The following is a 26,169-nucleotide window of genomic DNA, read 5'->3' on the forward strand; positions in this document are numbered from 1 at the left end:
TTAAGAAGTAGTTATTGTTCAAAAGCATCCTGAGATGAACAGAAAGGATAAGGATGCTTTCCTTTATAGAGGTAGAGTCACCCTTTGGCTCAATATTGTAAGACCAAGCAAATCCTCCCTCCCAATTGGAAATGAGTAATCTACAGCCTCTGTCCTTGTCATATAAATTTGTCTATGTACTCAAGCAATAAAATGATTGTTTAATTTAAAAAAAAAAATTTTTTAAGCTACCAAACTTTTCCCATTGGTATTGGGAAGGAAATATGGAGACATCAGTGGAACAGAGTAGAGTCCAGTAATAAACCCAAATACATAAGGAAATTCAGTTTACAACAAATGTAGTAAAATTGTGGGAAAATAGAGACCATTTAGTAAATATTGTTGGAACAACTGTCTACTATTTGAGAGTAGGTTGGATTCCTATTACATTCCTTTCTCAAAAATAAATTCTAGGCCAGACACGGTGGCTCACGCCTGTAATCTCAGCACTTTGGGAGACCGAGGCGGGTGGTTCACGGGCTCAGATCGAGACCATCCTGGCCAACATGGTGAAACCCCATCTCTACAAAAATAAATAGATAAATAAATAAATAAATAAATAAATTCTAGATGGATAAAAGATTTAAGTGTAACTTTTTAAAAAACTTATTATTTTGCCTTAGTTGTAAAAGTAACACATACTTACTCATTTTAAAGGATTTGGAAAATATAGGATGATGTACAGGTAAAGCATTTTAAAGTTAAAAATTAAGGAATGCCTTAGTAAATAATCATTGACTCAAACAGCAAATTAAAACAAATGACAAAGTAACTAGCAAGCAATGAAAAGGAGGGAATATTTGCATAGCACAGACTATTGTGCAACCATAAAAAAGTGAGTAGAGCTATTTTAAAGTTAACTTGGGAACCATAATTTATTATTGTTAAGAGAGAAAAGCAAACCTTAGAAGTATGTACAATACTCTGTGAAGTGACTACTTTTTACTGCAAGTAGGACAAACCCAATTCAATTGATTTAACAGGAAATTTTTTTTCTCTTTTTGATACAGGGTCTCCCTCTGCCACCCAGGCTGGAGTGCAGTAGCACCATTGTGGCTCACTGCAGCTTCTCCTCCTAGGCTCAAAAAAAAAAAAAAAAAGGAACTAATCTAATAGATATTTGGAGATGTGGATCTGGTCTTGGCAGTGAGGTCAAGGCTAGACAGATATTTTGGTGGTATCATTGAAAGCATAAGAATAGAAGACATCTTCAGAAGAAAAGAGCACAGGATTGAAAACTCAACTGAAAACATATGCATATTTAGTAATAAGGGAAGAATTTAAAAATAATTTTTATTAAAATCTTTTAACACTTGTTTCAGTTATTTTATAGTTTTGTCTTTTTTTTTTTTTTTTTTTAAGGCAAGAGTTCACTCTTACCACCCAGGCTGGAGTGCAATGGCAGCAATCTCAGCTCACTGCAACCTCCGCCTCCCGGGTTTACACAATTCTCCTGCCTCAGCCTCCTGAGTAGCTGGGATTACAGGTGCCTGCCACCATGCCCGGCTGATTTTTGTATTTTTGTAGAGATGGGGTTTCACCATGTTGGCCAGGCTAATCTTGAACTCCTGACCTCAGGTGATCCGCCCACCTTGGCCTCCGAAAGTGCTGAGATTACAGGCGTGATTACGTGCCCCGCCACTTTTGTCTTTTGAAAATGCTTTTTCATAGTGATGAATGGAGGAACCATAATGAAGAAATATACTTATTCTGTATGTGTTCTCACTATATATTTACTAAATGCCTGTATTTTTTACCTTTTTAGAGCTGTATTATAAAGCGATACTGTGAGAAAAGATTTGTGTCTAAATACCTGGCAACAATTGGAATTGACTATGGAGTCACAAAGTAAGTATATTGTTTCCCTGGGTTTGTAAGTTATATAGAAGTTCAGAACTTTCCAGAATGATCCATATTTGCATCAGTGCTCTTGTGTAGGTAATCTTGAAATGGAGACTTTGAAGATAAGTTGGGAAAGATAGGAATAGTAGACCTTTACAGGTATCTAGTGATCATATCATTCATTCAGCCCATGTATTGGTATTGAGCACATCCCATTTGCCAGGCCTTGTGTTAGGTGTAGGCTACAGCAATGAATATGTCAACACAGAGCCTAAATGGCAGATGTAACTTTCCAGGAAACATGTTTTTATATTAGCAGGTCCTTCCAGCAGGTGTGTTTTTAGAGCATTTTGAAATATTCTCTCTAAAAAGTCTATAAATATTGTGTGGAACATTTTCTACCAGAGAACTTTTTTTATTGGTTTATGATCTTCATAGCTATTAGAATCCAGCAAAAATGGGCCAGATGCAGTGGCTCAAACCTGTAATCCCAGCACTTTGGGAGGCCAAGGCGGGCGGATAACGAGGTCAGGAGTTCAAGACCAGCCTGACCAACACAGTGAAACCCTGTCTCTAAGAAAAATGCAAAAATTAGCCGGGTGTGGTGGCACACGCCTGTAGTCCCAGCTACTCAGGATGCTGAGGCAGGAGAATCTCTTGAACCCGGGAGGCAGAGGTTGCAGTGAGCTGAGACCGTGCCATTGCACTCCAGCCTGGGCGACAGTGAGACTTCATCCCAAAAAAAGAAAAAAAAATGAATTGGGAAAAGTAAAGTTGGGTCCAATTGGGGATTTATCTGGAGATGAGTCAGGAGGGGGTTGAGCTTGACGAGTTGGATATAATTAGCAGGAAATAGCCATACTGTAGAATTGGGGTAGATAGCATACTCCCTAAACATGAAATTTCAGGTGTTCACTATCTTGGCCCCACTCTGGCCTTCCCCCTTTTGTCTTTTCCGTTACACACTTTACTTTCCATCCATGCTGAACTGCTACCCTCAGACTTTCTACCTCAGCACCATTATCCAACCTGTCCACTTGGAACACCCCTGCCAATTTCTCCAAGATAAAAACATTCTCCTTTTCCCGTAAGGTCTTCTAAACATGCCCTTTATTGGTCAGGACTCTTTTTGGTTGCAAATGACAGAAATCCTAAAGTTCTCTATGCTATTTATGGTACTTACCAAAAATTGCCTTGTATTGTTATTATTTGTATATGTGTAATGTCTCCTGCTAGATTATAAACTCCCTTAAAATTTATTAGTATAAATTTTCTCCAAGTGCCTGGCATAGTGCTTATACCTAATAGGTACTCAACAAATATTTATTGGTAGGTAAGATAGATACATCTAAAGAGGAAGTTTGCCAAATTAGACTATGAGGGCAATATTTAAGAAGGTAGAGACTAAAGTTGTGACATATAGCTAGCAGAATGTCGATTAGGTGAAGAGTGGAGTCAAGTTCAGATGTATCCTTCATGGCTTTTTAAAGTGGCCCCAGTAAATGGTAAAGTAAAACTCAAGAGTTCTGTGTAATGCTCTTATAGCACCATTTTTCAACTGACAGCAGCGGAGGGTATTTCTGCAAATGTTCTTTAAAGAATGAAAATTGTAGCTCTTGACAGTGAAATGTATGAAGCTCTTCATTTGAAATTCACATTTCTGGCTTGGCATGGTGGCTCATGCCTGTAATCCTAGCACTTTGGGAGGCCAAGGCGGGCAGATCACCTGAGGCCAGGAGTTTGAGACCAGCCTGGCCAACATGGTGAAACCCCGTCTCTACTAAAAATACAAAAATTAGCCAGATGTGGTGGCAGTTGCCTATAATCCCAACTACTTGGGAGGCTGAGGTGGGAGAATCACTTGAACCTGGGAGGCGGAGGTTGCAGTGAGCCAAGATTACACCACTGCACTCCAGCCTGCGCAACAGAGTGAGACTCCTTCTCAAAAATAAATAAAAATAAAAATGAAATTCACATTCTTTTTTTTTTTTTTCCCGTGAGACAGAGTTTCGCTCTTGTCACTCAGGCTGGAGTGCAGTGGCGCGATCTCGGCTCACTGCAACCTCAGCTTGCTGTAACTTCCGCCTCCCGGGTTTAAGCGATTCTCCTGCCTCAGCCTCCCAAGTAGCTGGGATTACAGGCACGTGTCACCACGCCCAGGTAATTTTTGTATTCTTAGTGGAGACGGTTTCACCATGTTGGCCAGGCTGGTCTCAAACTCCTGACATCGTGATCCGTCCGCCTCGGCCTCCCAAAGTGCTGGGATTACAGGTGTGAGCCACTGCATCCAGCCTGAAATTTACCTTTCTTTCTAGTTTTCTTTTCCTCTTTCCTGCTTCAAAGCATAGGATTTCATCAGTGATATAGTAGGACATCCTATTTAAGATAGTTTTGTTCTGAATTCATATAAGTAGCTAGTTTGTTTATCTAAGATGTGAGAATTACCATATTATGCCAAAGGACCGTGGTATATTCCACAGACTATTTTGTTTCTGGCAGAAATTTTTTTGGAAGAGATGTTTGTCCCACGATGAGTCAGGAGGATATAATTGACAGAAACCTATTTCAAACCAACTTAAGCAAAATAAAAAAAAATGGATATTAATCAGTTCACATAATCTAGCAGCAAGGATGCAGCTGGGCCTCAGAGATGGCTGGAATCGTAGGGAATATAGATAGGTCATTTCACTACATCTCTCTCCCTCTTTACCTGTTGGCCTGGAATAACTTTTAAACATTCATCTTTGTGTTTTTCTTTAGTGTTTGAATTATTTATTTTTCTTTTCTTTTTTTTTTTTTTTTGAGACGGAGTCTCACTCAGTCGCCCAGGTTGGAGTACAGTGGCATGATCTCGGCTCACTGCAAGCTCCACCTCCCGGGTTCATGCCATTCTCCTGCCTCAGCCTCCTGAGTAGCTGGGACTACAGGCGTCCACCACCATGCCTGGCTAATTTGTTTTATTTTTTTAGTGGGGACAGGGTTTCACCATGTTAGCCAGGATGGTCTCGATCTCCTGACCTCATGATCCACCCGTCTCGGCCTCCCATAGTGCTGGGATTACAGGCGTGAGCCACCGCGCCCAGCCTAGTGTTTGAATTATTTCTAATGTTCCTTTATCATTTTCCAATGGTGATTTTTCATGAAAAAAAAAGACTAGAAACAAATATGCTATGATGTTAACAGTAGTTAATTCTAATATGAATGGTTATTGTTTCCCCTTTGGTTTTATTCTTTATTTCTACATATCTGAAAACAAATTCACTATTGCTTTTGCTCAAATAAAGATCACAAGAAAATTAGACATCATTAATGTACATCTTTGTTATTTTACTGTGTGATAACCAAATATAACCAGTGGTAATTAAGATGTCTCTTACTAAGTGAAATAAAACTTTTCATTTTCCTTCATCTTGCTCCTACTTATCCCAAATCAATTTTTCTTAATACCATAGTAATAGCTACCCTTTGTTGGTTGGGAGCTGTGGACCAAAGTTTCTAGAAGTGAAGGTGAAAGTGAAGTGAGAATGCCTACTCCATGTGGGTTCAGTGTTCTTGGGATAAGAAGGCAGGATCATCTGTCAGGTTGCTGACTGCTATTGTAAAGATGATCTGGAGTGAAGAAAAGGCACTAAGAAAGCTTCTTAAATTGCATACACATATCCTTTTGAAATTTATAAATGATATTAAGGTAAATGGAGAAACCATGACTTTCTTTTGGATTGTTTCCATTTGAACATTTCAGGGTACACGTCAGAGACAGAGAAATCAAAGTTAACATCTTTGATATGGCTGGACATCCCTTCTTCTATGAGGTAAGAAAGCCTTTTTGACAAAACCTATATCCAGTATTGTTGGTGGTTTGGGGAGAGATCCAGAATTATATGAAACAACCAATATTGATATCATGTGTAAAATTGCATAATTTTAGCTTGATCGTGGCTTGCCTTCAGACCCTTGAGTTAATAGACACCTGTTGATCTTTTAGGTTATCCTGTTAAATAGTGGTAGGAAATTTCATTGCCAATATTTCAGACCTTTCGATAAGACATTTTGACTTTCAGAGGACTTTTGCTTTTTACGTCATACTTTAGCCTAAAATGTGAAAAAAAATAATTACATTTATGCTTGGGCTTAAGAACTCAGTGATGTGACTTCTTTCACAGCAGGGTACTGGGGTGATCGTTCCTATTCATGCCTAGTCATCTGCATTCTTTCCAGAGAAGAAGCTAAAGCAACTACTTGATTTATTTTCATCTGCTTACCAGCTCTAAGTAATCCCCAAATGAATCTCATGACCATTCTCTTTTGTTTTTCCTTCCTTGGGCTTTTTCATTTTTCTTAAGGAGGTTTTTTGCTCTTTTCTGGTTTGGCCATTTCACTTCTGCCTTTATCTTTATCATTTCCTTCTCTCTGCTTGCTTTAAGCTTATTTTGCTCTTTTTGTTTTAGGTTCTTGAGGTGGGATCTCAGCTTATTGATTTAAGACTTTTTCCTTTTTTAATAAATTCATTTAATGCTACATATTTCCCTCTCAGCACAGCTTTGTGTCCCACAAATTCTGAGATGTTGTATTTTCATTTTCATTCAGTTCAATGTATTTCTTTAATTTCCCTTGAGACTTTCTGTTTGACGCATGAGTTATTTAGAAGTGTGTTATTCAGGCCAAGCGCAGTAGCTCACGCCTGTAATCCCAGCACTTTGGGAGGCCGAGAAGGGTGGATCACCTGAGGTCAGGAATTCGAGACCAGCCTGGCCAACATGGCAAAACTCTGTCTCTACTAAAAACACAAAAATCAGCCGGGTGTGGTGGCACATCCCTGTAATCCCAGCTTCTCAGAAGGCTGAGGCAGGAGAATCGCTTGAACAGGCGGAGGTTGCAGGGATCCAAAATCACGCCACTTCACTCCAGCCTGGGTGAAAGAGTGAAACTCCATCTTAAAAAAGAGAGTGTGTTATTCAAAAACAAACAAACAAAAAAAACCACAAAAAACAAAAGAAAAAAGTATGTTGTTTAGTTTCCAAGTGTTAGGAGTTTTCCTGTTAATCCTTCTGTTACTCATTTCTAGTTTGATTCCATTGTGATCAGAGGCTGCCTCAGTGATGATGGCTGCTGACTGATGAGGGTGGTGGTTGATGTGGCAGTTTCTTAAAATAAGACAACAATAAAGTTTGCCACATTGATTGACTCTTCCTTTCATGAAAGATTTCTCTGTACCATGCAATGCTATTTGACAGCATTTTCACCCACATTAGAACTTCATTCAAAATTGGAGTCAGTTCAGTTAAACTCTGCTGCTCTTTATCAACTAAGTTTATGTAATATTCTAAATTCTTGGTTGTCATTTCAACAGTGTTCATAGCATCTTCACTAGGAGTAGATTCCATCTCAAGAAACCACTTTCTTTGCTCATTGATATGAAGCAACTCCTTATTTATTTTTTATTGTGAGACTGCAGTAATTCAGTCACATCTTCAGGCCCTACTTCTAATTCTAGTTCTCTTCTATTTCCACCACATCTGCAGTTACTTCCTCCACTGATGTCTTGAACTCCCCCAGAGTTATCTGTAAGAGTTGGAATCAACTTCCAAACTCTTGTTAAGGTTGATGCTTTGACCTCTCCCCTGAATCACGAATGTTCTTAATGGCACCTAGAATGGTAAATGCTTTCTACAAGGTTTTCAATTTGCTTTGCCTAGAGTAATCACTATGGCAGCTGTAGCCTTGCAAAATGTATTTTTTAAACAGTAAGACTTCAAAGTCAAAATTATTCCTTGATCCATGGGTTGCAGAATGGATGTTGTGTTAGCAGGCATAATAAAAACAGCTTTAATCTCCTTGTACGTCTCCATCAGAACTCTTGGGTAACTAGGTGCTTTGTGAATGAGCAGTAATGTTTTGAAAGGAATCTCTTTTTCTGAGTAATAGGTCTCAATAGTGGGCTTAAAATATTCAGTAAACTATGCTTAAACAGATGTGCTGTTATCCAGACCTTGCTGTTCCATTTATAGAGCACAGGCAGAGTAGATTTAGCATAATTCTTAAGGGCCCTAGGATTTTCATTATGGCAAATGAGCATCAGCTCATATAGCCCGTAACAGCTCTGTTAGCCCTTAACAAGAGAGTCAGCCTGTCCTTTGAAGCTTTTGAAGCCAGGCATTGACTTTTCCTCTCTAGCCTTGAAAGTCCTAGATATCATCTTGTTCCATTAGATCTATCTATTCCAAGCCTGTTTCATCTGCATTGAAAATCTATTGCTTTGATTAGCCACCTTCATCAATGATCTTAGCTAGATATTTTGAATAACTTGCAGCACTACATCAGCACGTGCTGCTTCATGTTGCCCTTTTATGTTATGAAGATGGCTTCTTTCCTTAAACCTCGTGAACCAACAACTGCTAGCTTCCAACTTTTCCTCTGCAGCTTCCTCATCTCTCTCAGCCTTCATGGAAATGAAGAGAGTTAGAGACTTGCTGTGCATTAGGTTTTGGCTTAAGAGAAGGTTGTGGCTGGTTTGGACTTCTATCCAAACCACTAACACTTTCTCCATATCAGCAATATGCTGTCTCACTTTCTTATCATTCTAGTGTTCACTAGAGTAGCACTTTTAATTTCATTCAAGAAGTTTTCCTTTGCATTCATAACTTGGCTAGCTGTTTGGTACAAAAGGCCCAGCTTTTGGCCTGTTTTCGAAATGCCTTCCTCACTAAGCTTAATCATTTAAAGGTTTTGATTTAAAATGAAAGATACATGACTCTTCCTTTTACTTGAACACTTAGAGGCCGTTGTATTGTTATTAATTGGCCTACTTTCAATATTGTTTTGTCTCAGGGAATAGGAAGGCCCCAGGAGTGGGAGAGAGATGGGGCAACAGCCATTTGGTGGAACAGTCAGAATATAGACAACATTTATTGTTTGCTGTCTTAAATGACCTTATATGTTCATGGTATCCCAAAACACTTAAAATAGTAACAGATATCACTGATCACAGATGATCATAACAGACATAATAATGATGAAAAGTTTGAAGTATTATAAGTGTTACCAAAATGTGACACACACATAAAGTGAACACACACTGTGGAAAAATGGCATCAATAGACTTGCTTGACTTAGGGTTGCCACAAATCTTCACTTTGTAAAAAAACACAATATATACATACTGTGCAATAAAGTGAGGTGTGCCTGTGTGCCTTACATAGGTGCAATAAAGTGAGGTGTGCCTATATCTGCTAGGCCCTGTGGGTGACACAGGAGAGGATACATGAAGATGCATGTCTTCACATTCCTTCTAGTGTAGGAGGGAAGACAGCTGGATATGCTACTAACTGTAAAACTGGGCAGGAAGTGATAGCACTATGAAAGTACAAAACAGTATGGTACTCCAAGGGACATAGAGATTACATTCTGTTTTGCAGGAGTAGGGGCTGGATGGTGAGGAATGGAACAGAGAAAGCTGCATGAAAGATGCAGCATTATAGCCAGGGCTTGAACGATTAAAGATAAAGAGATATCTGTTTCCAGATGGAGTTAGGAAGGCATGGGGCAGGTTTGGGGAATGAGAGATTCCCCAGTTTGAAGGTCAGGTGCTAGTGGGAGGATAAGACTGGGAAGGTTGGTGGAGGACTGATCAGAAACTTTTAACATCATTTGAGAAAGTTGAAACTTTGGAGAATAGTTTAAGAAGGAAGAAGTTGAAGAGTTTCCTGTGTGCATATTGAATTTGAGATTCCAACAGGACATTCAGCTGGAAGAATCTGGTGCTAATTAGAAATGCAGGTCTGGAACCTCAGAGGAGAGGGCTCATCTTGGAGATTCTCACAGTTGAAACTGTACAAGTGGTTGATGTTGCTGATTTGGGAGGAAGGATTCAAAAAGAAAGGAAGAGGGCACAGGACAGGATTTGGGGGATTTTGGTGGTAAGCTGGAGTGGGAGCAATAGAGAGAAGAGGAGTTGGTGAAAGAGAATTTAAGAGCCTAGGGAATGTGATGTATGGGAGCCAAGGCAGCGAGAGTTTTAGAAAAGAAGAGAGAGCCCATCGTTAACTGCTGTAGAAGGGCCAAGGACCATGAGTACTGAGGGAAAGGACTGGTGGGCTTCATCATCTTCAGTTCTTTCTGATTTTGTTGGTTTTAACTTTAGGGGATAGCTTCTTAGGTTTCTGTAAACAAATAGGAGCACTTAATATCCTTGGTCCAGATATCTGCCTATGTCCAGAAACCCTACCTGATGTGTATAACATGTTTTCATTTCTTACTACATAGCCTGTGTGGGTCTGAGTACATTTGGGAATTTTGTGAAAAGAACATATAATATATGGCCTCTGTCGGGGTTCCTTCTGGAACTTTGTCCCGGAAACCCCATCTGTCAATGCTGCTCCTTAACTTCTCTCTGGCTCTAATGTTTGAGTATGCCCATATTTCATGCTGCCTTTTCCCACATTTGGAATGAAGCCCAGAGAATGAATGCAAGGAAGGAAGGGGAAGGTGTTAAATAGACATTGTTTTTCAGGCACCATGCTAAGTTCTTTGCCTGCATTATCTCATTTAACCGTCATAATAACCCTGTGGAGTAAGTAGTATTATCCCCATTTTACAGATGAGGAAACTGAGACGCAGAGAGGTTAAGTGACTTGCCCAAGATCACACAACTAGTAAGTAAGTGTGAACCCAGATCTGTCTGACTCCAGAGCCTGTGCTCTTTTCCATTGTATTACACTGAGGCTCTGAGTTTGGAGTTCTAAAGTTGGTGTGCAGACCCGAGAGTCAGGGAAGCTCTGCCTAGCACCCTGGGGGAAGCCAGCTTTGGGATGTGATTTATAAATGGCTGTACCCATTGCTGACACTTGTGTCATTTTTGCCTTAAGTTCTTTTGAATTGCTCACTCACCTTCCTAATTCTTCCTAAGAAGAACTTTATATAATTGATATTCTTTTAAGGTCTACTAATAATTAAAGACTGATTGCCTCTAGGGAGTGGAACTGGAGGTGGGACGGGGTGGGGCAGGAGGCTGTTTTCCGTTGTAAGTCCTTCTATGCTAATACATTTTTAGAATGACATTACTTTGATTCTATAAAAAACCCTCTAAAGACCAGTACAAACAGATACAATAGCAAACACTAAGAATACACAGAAGAACACACTTTGCCAGGTTAATGACTGTGAGATACATTCTTATAACATCACAAAAACTACCTTTTGTGTATCTGTCCTTTTATTTGAAGGTTCGAAATGAGTTTTACAAGGACACACAGGGTGTGATACTGGTCTATGATGTTGGGCAGAAAGACTCCTTTGATGCCCTCGATGCATGGCTGGCAGAAATGAAGCAAGAGCTTGGACCTCATGGAAACATGGAAAATATTATATTTGTAGTTTGTGCCAACAAGGTAACCCCTCTGGAAATGGTGTGTTCAGGTTTCTAGGGAAAGAGTGGAGCTTTGAGTGTTGGGAAACAAAAAGAAAAGAAAAATTCCTTATTGTGTAATATGGAAATCAATAACCTTTCAAAACATAATGTCCCTAAGACAAAAACAAAACAACACAGCAGCCTAAAACCTGCTATATCAAAATTTGTATACATTTTTTTTTTCTGGTGCCATATGTGGGGAAGGATGTTGGTGACTGAGTGGGAGCAATGGGTCCTAATAATCAGACTCTGACCCGACTGGAGTAGGGGCATTAATTAGGTGATGTGGACTATGGAAAGGTGTGAAAAGCAGACTATGGCCCCAGCGGTATGGCAGATGTCATGAAGCCAACTTTCACAGAACTGAGTAACAGCTGTTTTCCCAAGGGATCAGGTGGGACATTGCAGCAGCAGGCACTAGTCCTATTGACATAGAATATCAGTCTACATTCAATATTAGGTTTTGTTTCTGTCCCTTTGGTCCTGGTAATTTTACACACTAGTGCAGGCATTTACTAAGAATAGCTTTGCCTTAGTAAAGGAATGACAGAGCCCCTCACTGGGTCCATTCTAGTAGGACAAGGTTGTAATCTTCTCTCTGCCCCCCACCCCTTCTATTTCAGATTGATTGTACCAAACATCGCTGTGTAGATGAAAGTGAAGGACGTCTTTGGGCTGAAAGCAAAGGGTTCCTGTACTTTGAAACTTCAGCACAAACTGGAGAAGGCATTAATGAGATGTTCCAGGTAAGCTAGCATTTTGTTGTTTTAAGGTTTGTGTCAAGGCCACTGTGCCAATTTTCAGTTTAAATTATAGGAAGCAAAAAAGTAATAGGAATTTCTCGTTAGAATAAGCTCTTTCTTTTCAAAGAATCTAGTGAGATAGAAATAGAGAAAGGGGGAGAGAAAGGAAGAGAGAATGAGAATGAGTGATCTGACTGCTGTCTATTTTAGATGAGACTTAGCTGATCACCAGAATTACCTGAGGAAATTCTTAAAATACATACTTCTAGGCTTCAGACCTACTGGAAGCTTATGTTGCGATGGAGCCCAGGAATCTATATTTTGAAAAAGCTCTCTCTCCAGACGATTCTGAAGATCATCAAGTTTAACAAAAGTTATTATACACTGCTTAAGCAGGACAGAGATTTTCTTCAAAGCTACCTTTGGCTAATGGTATTACATTTATATGCATAATCAAATAGAAGCATTACTGTGGCAAAATTGCCTTGCCACAGCTAGTATAATCCTATATTGTAGCCCACAGGGGTGCAGTTAGAGAATAGGAGACTCTCAGTATAGACTCCAGCCAGTCACACATAAAAATAAGGCCTCGCCAATCAAGCAGGAAATAGAGGGAGGTGCTCACATCACAACCTGAACAGATGGCCACTTTAAAAAAACCTACTCATCTTGAGTAATTTTAAGGGAAATAGGCTATTTAAAACAATAACTTATAAAGTCAGCCCTTAATTATAGATACATTTGGAAGTAAGTGGTAGCATGAATAATGTAGTTTTCTTCTTATGAATATATCTGATATTTTGGGAATTTTTAGCATTTCAAATAATGTAGTTACACTATAAAGAGTTGTTCTTAATTATTGAGTGGGATTGTACTTAATCTTTTATGCTGAATTTCCTTCTCACAAGATGTCACTCCTCCTACTAGAAGACAGATTTCTTCCTTGGCTGACAGGCTGAATTAAGCAAAAGTATTTTCTATTTCAAGATCAAATAAAGTTGATGCTGGTTTGCCATGCTTTCTATTCTTTTGAGTACTTGGAGCTATGGGACTTTGTGCTTGTATGTGTACAATAATGATACCTAACCATTTGAATAGTACTTCACCATTCTGAAGAAGTTTACACATTTCATCTCATGGAGACTTATAACAACAATGTGTGGCAAGTATTGTTATCATTTCATATATGAGAGCATCTAAGGGTAGTAAAGTGATTTGTCCAAGGGACATACTTGTTAGAAATGAAATTTTTTTCAGCACTTTAGAGACGCTGGTCCATTCTCTTCTGGCCTCCGTTGTGTCTCATGAGATGTTAGCACTCATTCTGACTCTTATTAATCTCTGTACCTAATGTGCCCTTTTTACCCCCAGCTGCTTTCAAGAGTTTCTGTTTTCTTTGGTTTTCAGCAGTTAGAATATGATGTGCCAAGATGTGATTCTCTTCATTTTTATTCTATTTAGGATTTACTGAGTTTCTAAGATTGGTAGGTAGGTGTTTTTCATCAAATTTGGGAAGTTTTCTGTTTTGTTTTTGTTTTACTATTATTTCTTCAGATTTTTTTGGCCACATTCTGGCTCTTTTTACCTTATTGGCCTCCAATTACATGTATATTAGACCATTTGATTTTGTCCCAGAGTCCCTGAGGCTATATTTATTTTTCTTCCATTTTTTTGTGCATTTTTCAGATTGCATAGTCTCTGTTGATTTGACTTCACCACTGACAATCTACTGTTAAACTTACTGAGGGAAGTTTTCAGCTGTAGAATTTGCATTTGGTTCCCAGTATAGTTCTCAGTTCTCTATTAGATTCTCTGCTCACTCATTAAGAGTATATTTTCCTTTAATTCTTTGAATGTATTTTTCTTTACGTCTTTGAAATATTTATAATAGCTGTTTTACAGTCTTCATCTGCTAAGTCCAACATTTGAACCATCTTGGGTTCAGTTTCTATTTACTACTTTTTTTCCTGACTATGGATCACATTTACATGTTTCTTTGTATGAGTATAAGTGGTTTTTGATTGAACCAGACCTTGTGGATAACACATTGTAGAGACTCTAGATTCTTTTATCTTCCTCAGAAGACTGTTGATTCTTTTTTTTTTTTTTCTTTTCTTTTTTTGAGACGGAGTCTAGCTCTGTTGCCCAGGCTGGCAACAGATCTCGGCTCACGGCAAGCTCCGCCTCCCGGGTTCACGCCATTCTCCTGCATCAGCCTCCTGAGTAGCTGGGATTACAGGTACCCGCCACCATGCCGGGCTAATTTTTTGTATTTTTAGTAGAGACGGGGTTTCACTGAGTTAGCCAGGATGGTCTCGATTTCCTGACCTCGTGATCCGCCTGCCTTGGCCTCCCAAAGTGCTGGGATTACAGGCATGAGCCACCGCGCCCGGCCTGACTGTTGATTCTTGATTGAAGAATGTTTAGTGTTGATTTTTGATTCCTCAGGAGGCAGTTTAATTATTGGCAAATTACAATGAACTTGTGTTGTCTTGTTTTTTTGCCTTAATAGCAAGGATTTGAAGGACGTTCAAAGTGTTTCCCAAGCCCTTCTAATTTGGCAGGACTCAGCTTCCAAATTCTGTCTCTTTTGCAGATCTTGTCAGCTCTTGGTTTTAGGTTTTGTTAGGATGAGTCTATAATTTTTAGGGCACAGCCTTTCTGTGGTGCCTCGATAGATGGTGGGGCAATTAATGAGGGATTAAGGCAATATCTCCACTCTGACAAGGCTAAACCCTGCTGTTCCCAGGATAGCTCTTCTCTAGCACCACTAGACCTCACGATATTGGTTTTGTTCTCAACCCCATAGTAGCTGTTATCTGGTAAGCCTTGAGTGATCTCACCCTATGCATATATAGCCCAGCCTTTGGCCACAGACTCATGAGAGACCCCCATATGGACTTGGTGCCCAGCTCTGCACAGCTCTCTCCTCTCCAATGGCCTGCTCTGCAGAGTCTAGCCACCTCCTCCTTAGCTCAATGAGACTTGTGTCTGCTCAGACTCCAGCTCTCTGTGACGTGGTCAGGAAATGGACTCCAAGCAGACAACCAGGTGATTGGGGGGCTTATCTCTCAGGGAGCCATCTTGCACTTGCTGTTGTCCACTGCCAACAGTTTTTTTTCCAGTTCGATAGTAGTTGATGGCAGGAAGTCTAGTCCAGTATTCATTACTCTGTCATGGCTGGAACTCAGACATGAAATTTAAACAGGCTTTGGTCTGAATCCTAGTATTCTATAGCCCACACTATGGCTTGTCTCCTATAACCATGTGTGTGATGAATGAATCCTTGTGCCCTCAGAAATCTATGAATATTCATACTTCAGGTTAACTCGTAGGCTAGAAGACAGTCTTACTGATACACAACTAGCAAACATCCGTGAACTGTGATCCCTTTTATGTGGCTTTTATCTTTTTAGATACATCTTGGATAGAACTAATGGATAAATTAGTCTGTTTAAAAAAAAAAAAAGCTAACAAGAAGAGAATAATTACAGTAATGTATAAGTAAGTACTTAAAAGTAGTGCTTTCCTGCTGGTTCAATTTAATAAATATTTTCTTTATTTCCTATCTACTCAATAGACATTTTATGTCAGGAAGTAACTTGGTTTTATCTGATTGATACTGTTAACAGAGAGAGCAATATTAAGATAGACTAAAGCCAAGCTAATACGTCTTGTGTCTTGGTCTCTAGTGGTATTCCTTTGACACCCCTTTTCAGACGTCAAGGCTTCTTGTTAGGTTACCAAGTTGATTAGCTAATACTAGACATAAGAAAGGAGAGTCTAAAAGAAAGATAAAAATTTTAGAAGATAACAGGAACTATAGAAGAATCCAAAAAAGAAGAGGAAAAGATTTTTAAAGAAATTAGGAGGAGATATGTCCATTGAAAAGTAGCTGTAGTGTGGTAAATGAGTATTATTCAATAATAATTACAGTGCACCGAACATGAAACATGAGCAGGGTCAAAAAAGCTTTCACCTAAAAAAAATCAGAAAAGTGTAGCCAGGTGCAGTGGCACATACCTGTAATCCCAGCTGCTCAGGAGGCTGAGACAGTATCACTTGAGCCAAGGAGTTTGAGACCAGCCTGGCCAACATAGAGAGACCCTGTCTCAAAAAAAAGAAAAAAAATTGCAAAAATGGGCAAAGAATATGAGGTTTGCAGAAAAAGAAAAGGCCATAAGCATTTGGAAACATACCCACTTTCACTTCTAATTAAAGAAATGCAAATCAAACTATATTAGATATATATCAGATTAGTAACACTTAAGATGTTTGATAACTGTCAGTGTTAATGAGGGTATGGAGAAATAGGCACTCTCTCACACACACAGTGATGGGAATGTAAACTGGTACAGCTTTTTTTTAACAATGGTTGTCAGACTCAAGAATTAAAATGCGCATATACTCTTGCTCAACAGTTCTGCTTTTAGGAATTTATCCTAAAGCAGTATCCCCACAAGTGTACAGAAATATATACACAAAAGAAAAATTTACTGAAGCACTGTTTATAGTAGCAAAAAAACTAGCAACAACTGACTTGTCCAAGAATAGAGAGTTGGTTACACAAATTATGGTACAGCTACACAATACAATACTGAACAGTCATTTAGAAGAACAAAGAAAGTCTCTACATGTAGCTGTAGAAAGATTCCAGGATGTATTATGTGGAAAAAAATACAAGGTGCTAAGATGTGTTTAGTCTGATCTCCTTTAGTACATGTTGAAAGAGTATGGATCTGTGTATATACTGGCATACTGATGGTAAATTTTTCTGGAAGGATGCTCAAAAAAAATTAACAATGGTTACCTCCAGGAGAGGAACTTGAGGAGTAGAGAGACACAGTTTTCATTTTACACTTTTCTGTACTATTTGAATTTTTCTAACAATGTTCATCTATTACTTTTGTTGTTTTGGTTGGTTGGTTGGTTTTTGAGACAGGGTCTGTCTCTGTCACCCAGGCTGGAGTATAGTGGCATGATCTGGGCTCACTGCAGCCTTTACTTCCTGGGCTCAAGCATCCTCCCACCTCAGCCACCCAAGTAGCTGGGACTACAGGCGTGCACCACCACACTCGGGTAATTTTTGTATTTTTTGTGTGTGTGGAGACATGAGTTCGCCATGCTGCCCAGGCTGGTGTCAAACTCCTGAGCTCAAGCAATCCGCCTGCCTCAGCCTCCCAAAATGCTGGGATTACAGGCGTGAGCCACCATGCCCTGCCCATCTGTTACTTTTTAACTTCAATTGTGGTTATCTGAAAGTAGGATTATTAGCCACTTTAATTTTATTCCTTATACTTTTTATGTATTAAAATATATGAATATATATATATATATATATATTTAAATGGTATAAAAGAAAAAAAATCTTCCAAAGTGTGTGTATTTGCTTTATACATGACTTCTAAGAGTTGCTGGAATATATTAAAAGTCTTTTAAGTTGATGCTTAAAAGGAATTCCTATTTTCACAAAATCATTTCTACCCTGGGTTGTGTTTTCTTCTTGTAGACCTTTTATATATCCATAGTTGATTTATGTGAAAATGGCGGGAAACGCCCTACCACAAATAGCAGTGCTAGTTTCACCAAAGAACAAGCAGATGCCATTCGCAGAATTCGAAATAGTAAAGACAGTTGGGACATGCTGGGAGTCAAACCTGGGGCCTCAAGGTAAGCGCTCTGCGATACTTAGTGCTGACTTCTATCATAAAGAAAGACTCCATCACCAAAATTATAGGCGCAGTATATCTTCTTCCAGTTGGCTGGAAATACGAAGATGTATGAAAATATATTAAAATGACTCTGTTTCACTGAATTAGCTGAATACCAAAGAGACAAAATAGAGGGCACAGTTGCCTGGTGAGAAAACTGTGTCATGTATGTGCATAAACACTTCATGAAATGGTATGCTCTGCTTTCATCTGTGTGGAACAAGAAGAGCCTTGAAGCTAATGTAACCTTAAAAAAGAACTAACAAAAGAGAATTCTTCAATCATAGAATGTTAGAGGAAGAAAGCATGTTGACAATCAACTTGTACAAACATTTCATTTTATAGGTGGGAAAACTGGGATTCAGTGAGATTAAACATGTTCAAGAATCCCAGGAGTTAGTGGTATAATTGGTTCTTACCCTGGAACACTGTATGTTTGACTGTCTCTGTCTTTGTCTCTAAAGCCCTGCAAGTTCGTCATCTGTGTGTGTATTTGTTTATTTTATTTTATTTTTTTATTTTTATTTTTGAGACAGAGTCTCACTCTGTCACCCTGGCTGGAGTGCAGTGGCGCGATCTCAGCTCACTGAAACCTTTGCCTCCTGGGTTCAAGCAATACTCCTGCCTCAGCCTCCTGAGTAGCTGGGATTACAGGCACACGCCACGACGCCCAGCTAATTTTTATGTTTAGTAGAGATGGGGTTTCGCCATGGTGGCCAGGCTGGTCTTGAACTCCTGGCCTCAGGTGATCCAACTGCCTCAGCCTCCCAAACTACTGGGATTACAGGTGTGAGCCACCACACCCAGCCCTCTGTGTGTGTATTTATGTTAATTATTTTAGTCAAAAGAGTTATTTAAGAAAAAAATTCCATCACTATTCTTTGTTGCTTGCACAAAAATTAAATTATGATTCATTATGGTTATGCAACTTTCAATGGTCTAATTCTACCATTACGACACATATTGTAGTGTAGTACAATATGCACCCAGACTCCCCGCACATACTTCACCCTTCCTACTTTTTCACCTTGATTCTCACAAAAGAAACAAGTATGTCTTGAAATTGTCATGTCAGCACCCAAAGCACTACACATCTCTTCTCCATTCTGACCTCACAGAGTATCTTCAAGTCCAGAAGGAAAGGGGAAGGGAAGGGGAAAACTGTTATTGGGCACACTCATTCACCAGGTGATATTGAGGATGCTTTAAAACTGTCAGGGAATTCAGATGACCTCATGTGTAGGGCACAGAGTTTATCGGGATCTTTTTTTTTTCAGTGCTATACTCTTTGGCTTATTGTAGATTTTTACTGAGTTTTGAAATTCGAAAATGTGAGTCTTCCTATTTTTTTTCAAGATTATTTGACTATTAAGGATCTGTTGTAATTCCATATATATTTTAAGATCAGCTTCTCCATTTATGAAAAAAAAAAAAAGCCAGTAGGGTTTCAGTAAGATTGCACTGAATCTATATATCTGTATCTTTTACATTTCTTTTTAGACCTTCATAGTCTCTTTCTGAATTCTTCTGTGTCATCTCCAAGGGATACTGGCTCTAAACTTAAGAAACGATTACTTTATCTACTTGTTAGTAGACTTAGAACAATATTCATTAAGAAAGAAGAAACTTAGAGTTCCTTATGTATTCACTTTGGTTAATTGAAATTTACTAGAACTTACAGGCCCCTATAGGTTTCATATCCTTAACCAATAGAAACATGTGCTTCCCTTACCTTTATTCCACTGGGCCTAGCAAACTAATTTTATATGGTACTAAGTACATTTGGGAAAAAACCTTAAAACATTTTTATCTTAAGTTACAGAGAGTTTGGGTATTTGTTGAGTGTTAACTGTGTTTACTGTTCTTGAACTTTAAGAAAATCTTCGTCTTCAACAGAATTGATGTATTTGTTACATCTTGAGAGTTTCTCCTGCTACCTGCAAATCTTGAAAGGCACTCTTAGTGCAGAGGACCAGGTATAACTGCTGACCCCATGTGGACACCCTCTCTCGGGAGTTAGAGTGGCTGGAAGGGCCCTTCCCAGAACTCCCTCGTGGGGAAGAGGGAGGATGCTCTACCTTCCTCAAGGACACGGGGTCTTTGGGATAAATAAAAATTCTTACAATTCAAATTGCTTCAGAGAGGGAGAATGTCATTCTTGTTAGCGAATTATCAGAATTACACATGTAGAAAAACAACACGCAGGGCACCAGGAAGGCCCCCCAGAGTATCCTTATGAAAGAAGGAGGTTCTTGCTAGAACAAGAAAATTCAGGACCCCTCTAAGAGCAGAAAGCAGAAAAGGCCCTAGAATGTATGCCTAAGACTTGGAGAACTGTTAACATGACCCTATGACCTCAGTCTCTCCAAGCTGATACATAAAACTTTCCATCCTATGATGGAAAGGTATCACAGCCACCAGTATCTGCACACCTATGATGGAAAGGTATAAAAGGCCATCTGATTTGGAGAGCCACATTAGAAATCCTTCAATAAAAAATAAAGGAGAAAGGCTAGGGCACTTGGTAAAGCACCATATAGCTTATAGGATCACTGGAACCCTGAATTACAAAAGGAAGGTGGGAAATAAAACCATCTGGTAGAGACAGAGCTTAATCTGACTGGGGAGTGGCTGGGTACTTAGGGCCCTCTGGGAGGCCTGACACCAGAGGATGATGCCCAGTGGGGACAGGGACAGATGTGTCCAGGCCCTTCCCCAGCCAGTTTTGGCTCTTTGAGGAGCTCAGAAGCCTGCAGCTCTCTCCTGGAGCGCTGCTGGTTTATGGGAACCACTGGATTGGAGAAGCACTGCTACTGCTCCTTTCCTCTCTGGATGATACTGATCTCTGTCGTGTTTCTTCTTTGGTCTCGTGAGCTCATTGTCATTCTGGGCTACCCCTTTCCAGCATCCCTTGCTTGCTCAGTGGTGTCACCTTCTTGGGCCTCAGATTCCTCATGACCTTGACCCTGGAGCTCATTTCAGCCCCTTTCCTTTCATCTTCTCCTCCCGGATATTCAGCTCATCATCCACTTCTGCCATTTATTTCTTTATCTTTTATCTTCCCTTGTTTCCTTCCACAAATACCTTAATCTAAACTTGTACTCACTCATGCCTGGGTTATGTAACAACCTCCTGTATCCTAACTTTGAGAAACAGTTTTCCCAGCACACACTTGTCATGAAACACCTACTGTTGTGATTGTTTATCAAGCCCAAGTGTTGGGGTTGTTTTGCTTTCCGTCTGTGCTGTGTTCGGGCTCCATTCCAGGCTGCTGTTGGTTCTCTCCCAGAACCCCTTCTTTCAGAAGGCAGCTCTGGATGCCTTCCCTGGTGCCCAAGCCCTTATTCTCAATCAGCAAAGATACGCTGAGTGCTTGTGAGGTGCCAAGTACTGCCTGTTTTCATCTGATTATTATTTTACTAAGTGTTTTGTTAGCATTTATATACTTTTTGCATTGTGCAATAATTTTTTCAATTTGCGTTATATGTTACATATTATTTATTGGTTGGTTGTCTGTTTTCTAGTCCTTTAATCCTGCCTTTGAGAAAGGCTAATAATTTAGGATATGTTCACTGTAAGAGATACTATGTGTGTCCAAACAGCTAACATGCAGTGGGTTGGGCTGACTCTTACTAACATAGATCTTGGCTTCTTTTCCCAGGGATGAAGTCAATAAAGCGTATCGGAAACTTGCTGTGCTTCTTCACCCTGACAAATGTGTAGCACCTGGCAGTGAAGATGCCTTCAAAGCAGTTGTGAATGCTCGGACAGCCCTCCTGAAAAACATGAAGTAGAAAGTAGAGAAAAAAGCCACATGTGGGACTGAAATGCAAACAGACTTTCCCTAGAGGTGAAATAACCAACATGGAGTTTTCCTTCCCAGAATCTCACTGCTCTTTTCATTCATGTGTTGTCATTTGTATATCAGTAATTCAGGTGCCCATTTCATAGACATTTTACTGAGAAATAACCTGCATTTGTATGAAGTGAAGAGAACTGAGCGTCACTTAACACCCTGTACTTCATTTCATATTTCTAGATAATTCTGATTTTTTTTCTCATTCATTTGTCAGCTCTGTAATTATAGTATCCCTTAGACATTTCACTTGGGGAAATCCACGAGGTTCCTGGAGGGAGGGAAGAGAGGACAAGAGGACCCTTTCACTTTTTCTTTTTTACGGAATTCATCATCAGAGAAGAAAATAACAAAAATGGAAGCAAACAACATCAGAACCCCTGTAAGTTTGGTGTGACCTTACAGACAAGTAGCTGCTTTTACAGTGAGTTCCTTAGGTGGTATTTTAACCATGGATCTATAATGATGACTCTTGGCAGCCCTTTTGGAGTTTGTAAAATGAGGTGATACAGTTCTGAATTGAGCATTCCTTTATGATATTCACTCTGTTCCTCTTCTGCAGCCACCAGTGGGAGAGACAAGCCAGTCCTAAGAGAAAAGGTGGTGGCAGCCACAAATTCTAGGTACACTGGCTGCTGCCTATCCTGTCCCTGGATCTGAGGCCTTTCCCTTGCCATAGAAATGGTTGCTGGTAGCAGTAGAGAGCACTGTGCACCTGGGAATGAGGAATCAGGCCCCAAGACAGAAGTACTTGCAGGAGGCAGCTGCAGTAGTATCCGCCTGTAGTCCCAGCTACTCAGGAGGCTGACACAGGAGGACTGCTTAAGCCCAGGAGCTCAAGTCCCACCTGGACAACATAGTAAGATCTTGTCTCTTAAAGAAAAAAAAAAAGGTACTTGGAGGTCACACTTGAAGATTATGCACATCAGCAGAGGAAAAGGCCAGCCAAGCTTAGGGCAGGCTTGATGCAGTAGGAGAGACTCCTTATGAGGCTGAGCCCTTGTCTTATTGCCAGCCTTTGCCACAGGCAGGTGAGAAAGGCAGGGCCACTCCTCAGCAAAGTTGGCCTCTTCTGCACTCCCTCACCAGTGTTGTTTCTTCCTTTTTTCCCCTCTTCCCCTTCCCCTCTTGTGTTTTTTCTGAACCCCACATCTGCCATCATTTCTCTCCTCTAGAGTCCCTGGCTTCTGGCCACTGCCTCCTCCCTCTTCTAAGCCTTGGCCTGAACCTGGTTGACCAGAGGCAAGTGTGGATCCTTTGGGTGGCTGTCAGGGGAGATCTCAGGGCCTCTGTTGGGAGGAATCTCTGTAATTCCTGCTTGGGCTCCAAATTTCTGAAGAGTAGTATTTTTAAACTGTAGCTTACAAAATACATTCTCTGGCCACAGTCTCCTCCTTGATATACAAGGGATGGATGAAGTTCATGTATTAGGACTGGCACTCCTTACGGTGCTTATAGAACCAGTCTCACCACTTGACTCATTACGTCGTCATTCTTGTTACATCACTCATACTTTTAGCTGCAACCACACTAATTCACATTTTTATATACTTTCAATTAGCTGTACTAATTGGGGCTTGAAAGTATATAAAATCTTCCTATCCTGTGAATTTTAAAAAGCTATCCCATATCGATTGCCAAAGAGCATCTACCTTACCACCTAAGAAGAAAAGCCACTTTCTTCCAATCCAAGCCCACTGCAGTCTTGTGGATTTTCCACACAGCAGCTTTTCACTGTATGCCTGTACTCGGGCTGCACTGAGCTTGTCTTCAGGAAACCAGAGCATTGCTTTATCATAGCACTTTTCATCTTGGTAATATCAAAACAACTTTTTAAATGAACTGATTGATATATGTTATTTCTTGCGAGGTTTTCCTCTGGCCTTTAACTGGCTTCTGAGGCTACAGAACTCCAACCCAGAGTTCTTCGGGACCTAAATTTTGCTTAAGGAAGGCCTTTATCATGCTGAAAGCACTCAGACATGTCTGCCCTCACAGCAGAATGTGGAAGTCGTATGAATGAGGGATCGTGCTTGGTAGCGTCAGCCCAAATTGACACGACAACTCACTGAATGTGTGGCCCTCTATGAAAGCTGGTGCCAGTTATCATCACTGTTATTAAATACTAGATTGGGAACCTCATTCAGCCGTATTGCACAGATGAGCAATTATAGCAGAGAAAATTCATTAGTGCTTCCACTCATATCCTTATGTGTGAGTTGGTGAAATTTAGCCTGAGCTTGATTCTTAGGTCTTGAGACTCAGTTTCCAACACCTTCATTATTAATGTTAAGAATGGCCATATACCACTTCATTTACGTAAAAGGAATAAAATAAGCAAGTTAAGCTTCAGGGTCCTAGAATTTTTCTGATTTCTATAATCCTTCAGCAGAATATTAAGAAATAAAGCATGCTCTGCAATGGAAAGGTTTTTTTGGCACTAACTTCATGCAAAATTTCACAGACATCTATGCATTAATTTAAATTCTTGGTGCAAATGTGTGCTTTGTAGTTCAACCTTATTAAAAATTCTTCAGCCAGTTAGGATTTCAAAATACATTAGTGAGAGTAACAGCTAGCAGAATAATTACAATGGCTAAAACGTTTTTATAGAGAATCTTGTTTTTCAAAAAAGAATAAAAAGTTTGAATAGCTATTATTAAAGAAAAGCCATGTCTTCAACATCTGAGTCACCAAGAAGTAACACTTTTTAAACTTGTTAGAAATCCCTGGAGGCATTTCAAATTCATCTTCTAACCTACCTAAGCACTTTAAAATACAGCCTCCTTCTGTTCCTTTGTTCCCCTTCATGCCTCCTTTTGAATTGATAACTGTCAATATTTCTTTGACTTCAGCATTGTCATTTTATTTCTGTTTATCAATGTGTCCTTAGTTTTCTTAGCCTGTTAATTTAAAAATCCAGACTTGGGGGTCATTGTGTTGCTACCCAAGAGAAAATGCTACAGTTTTATAGATTGCACATCATTCTTTAAGGCATACATTTACCTCAGGAAACTTACTCTAGTATGTTCTCATATATTGAATTCTCAACTAAGTAACTATTTCTTTATACCTATAAACTAGTACCTAATTCACTGTTAGTTAAACGAGCCATAGATAAGGCAGCTAAACTTCTGAAAGATAGCCAGAGTAAGTAAGCAGCCACTGCAAGCTCTGAATCAGTTTAAAAAAAAAAAAAGTAAAAAAAAAAAAGGAGCTGCGCCCCATTGAACAATGACAACATCACAAGGGGAAGGGAGGGATTTTGCCAAAAGTTAGAAAGGTGGAGCTGTAAGCCATGTGCATGTTGCCTTTGACAGTGACAGTGCCCCTCTCACAACTAATTCCACTAGGCATGGGAATGTCACCTCCTTTGCCACTGTACCCCATCAAGCTTACTCTGAATCAAAGGTTTTGTAAAACTTTTGAAAATGAACTTAGCTGCAAAATATAGCTAACCACTTTCCATTGCAAGCTTTGCAAAGTGAAGAGAGGTTCATACTTCTCATAATTGGTATTTAGCACAATTGTAAGACACAGTTTTACTGTTTGTACATTGTTTTTTTCCGTTAAACTTTTCTAGAGAAGACAAAAGCTTACACTCGTGACATGGATAAGTGAGATGGTGTCTAATGAGCAGTGCAATATTAGGCGGTGCAATAGAGGCCCTGTTGGCGAGATGAGTTTTGCTGGAGAGCTGGACAGTGTTGGTTAGCTTCCTGCATTGATTGCCCCTGGGCGTTCTTCCCCCTTAACTGTGAAAGCAGAGTCTATAAATGAACTCTTTGCTCTTACAAGGTAATTTACATATTTTCTTTCTGTTGAAATAACTGAAAATGTTAAATCTACCAGTTTATGTCTTGTAAACAGAGTGTCATATGTATTTAAGTTGTGTATTTTTATAAAGTAAAGCCAAATATCAAACACTGGTCTGTGGGCTGCATTTATTTGTGGAAACACTGGTCTTTAATGGAAAACATACTAAGCTAGAAGCCAATCCAGTTCCTCACCGACTGTGACCCTCAGTAAGACATTCCTGAGAATGGCCCACCCTTCTTTCAGGGGAGCTACTCTGTCCTCTTCATCCTGCTAACATGGTCTAAGAGGGAGACGTTCAAAATGTTCAAGGTTTTTTGTTTTTTTTTTTTTTTTGAGTTGGAGTCTCACTCTGTCACCCAGGCTGGAGTGCAGTGGTGTGATCTCAGCTCACTGCAACCTCTGCCTCCTGGGTTCAAGCAATTCTCCTGCCTCAGCCTCCCGATTAGCTGGGATTACAGGTGCTCGTCACCACACCTGGCTAATTTTTGTATTTTTAGTAGATTTTTGTAATTTTAGCCATGTTGGCCAGGCTGGTCTTGATCTCCTGACCTCGTGATCCACCTGCCTCAGCCTCCCAAAGTGCTGGGATTACAGGTGTGAGCCACTGCTGAGCCATTGCACCCAGCCTCAAAGTTCAAGTTCTTTCCCATCTTTCATCCCTGGTCACAGACACCAGTCTACAGGACAGGAATGTGACCCCAAATAGGTCACATAGGTGTCCTTCCCTAGGATCTCTCCAACTGAAGCTAGGAA

General features: G+C 39.9%; 1 protein-coding gene across 3 annotated transcripts in view; it reads left to right on the top strand.

Moving 5' to 3' along the window:
• The window catches only part of DNAJC27 (DnaJ heat shock protein family (Hsp40) member C27), a 30,952-nt gene extending 5,426 nt beyond the window's left edge, over positions 1-25,526 (top strand). The window contains exons 2-8 of one of the 3 annotated variants that reach the window (XM_054545577.2): positions 1,805-1,887; positions 5,624-5,693; positions 11,103-11,267; positions 11,911-12,033; positions 17,540-17,700; positions 19,618-19,717; positions 21,403-25,526. In XM_054545577.2, the coding sequence (XP_054401552.1) occupies positions 1,805-1,887; positions 5,624-5,693; positions 11,103-11,267; positions 11,911-12,033; positions 17,540-17,700; positions 19,618-19,717; positions 21,403-21,408 (708 nt within the window). In that variant the 3' untranslated portion in view covers positions 21,409-25,526. 3 annotated transcript variants of the gene reach the window in all.
• Positions 25,527-26,169: the final 643 nt, after the last annotated feature.

The sequence above is a fragment of the Pongo abelii genome, chromosome 12 (genome assembly GCF_028885655.2).
Source record: "Pongo abelii isolate AG06213 chromosome 12, NHGRI_mPonAbe1-v2.0_pri, whole genome shotgun sequence".
NCBI classification, from domain to species: Eukaryota; Metazoa; Chordata; class Mammalia; order Primates; family Hominidae; genus Pongo; species Pongo abelii.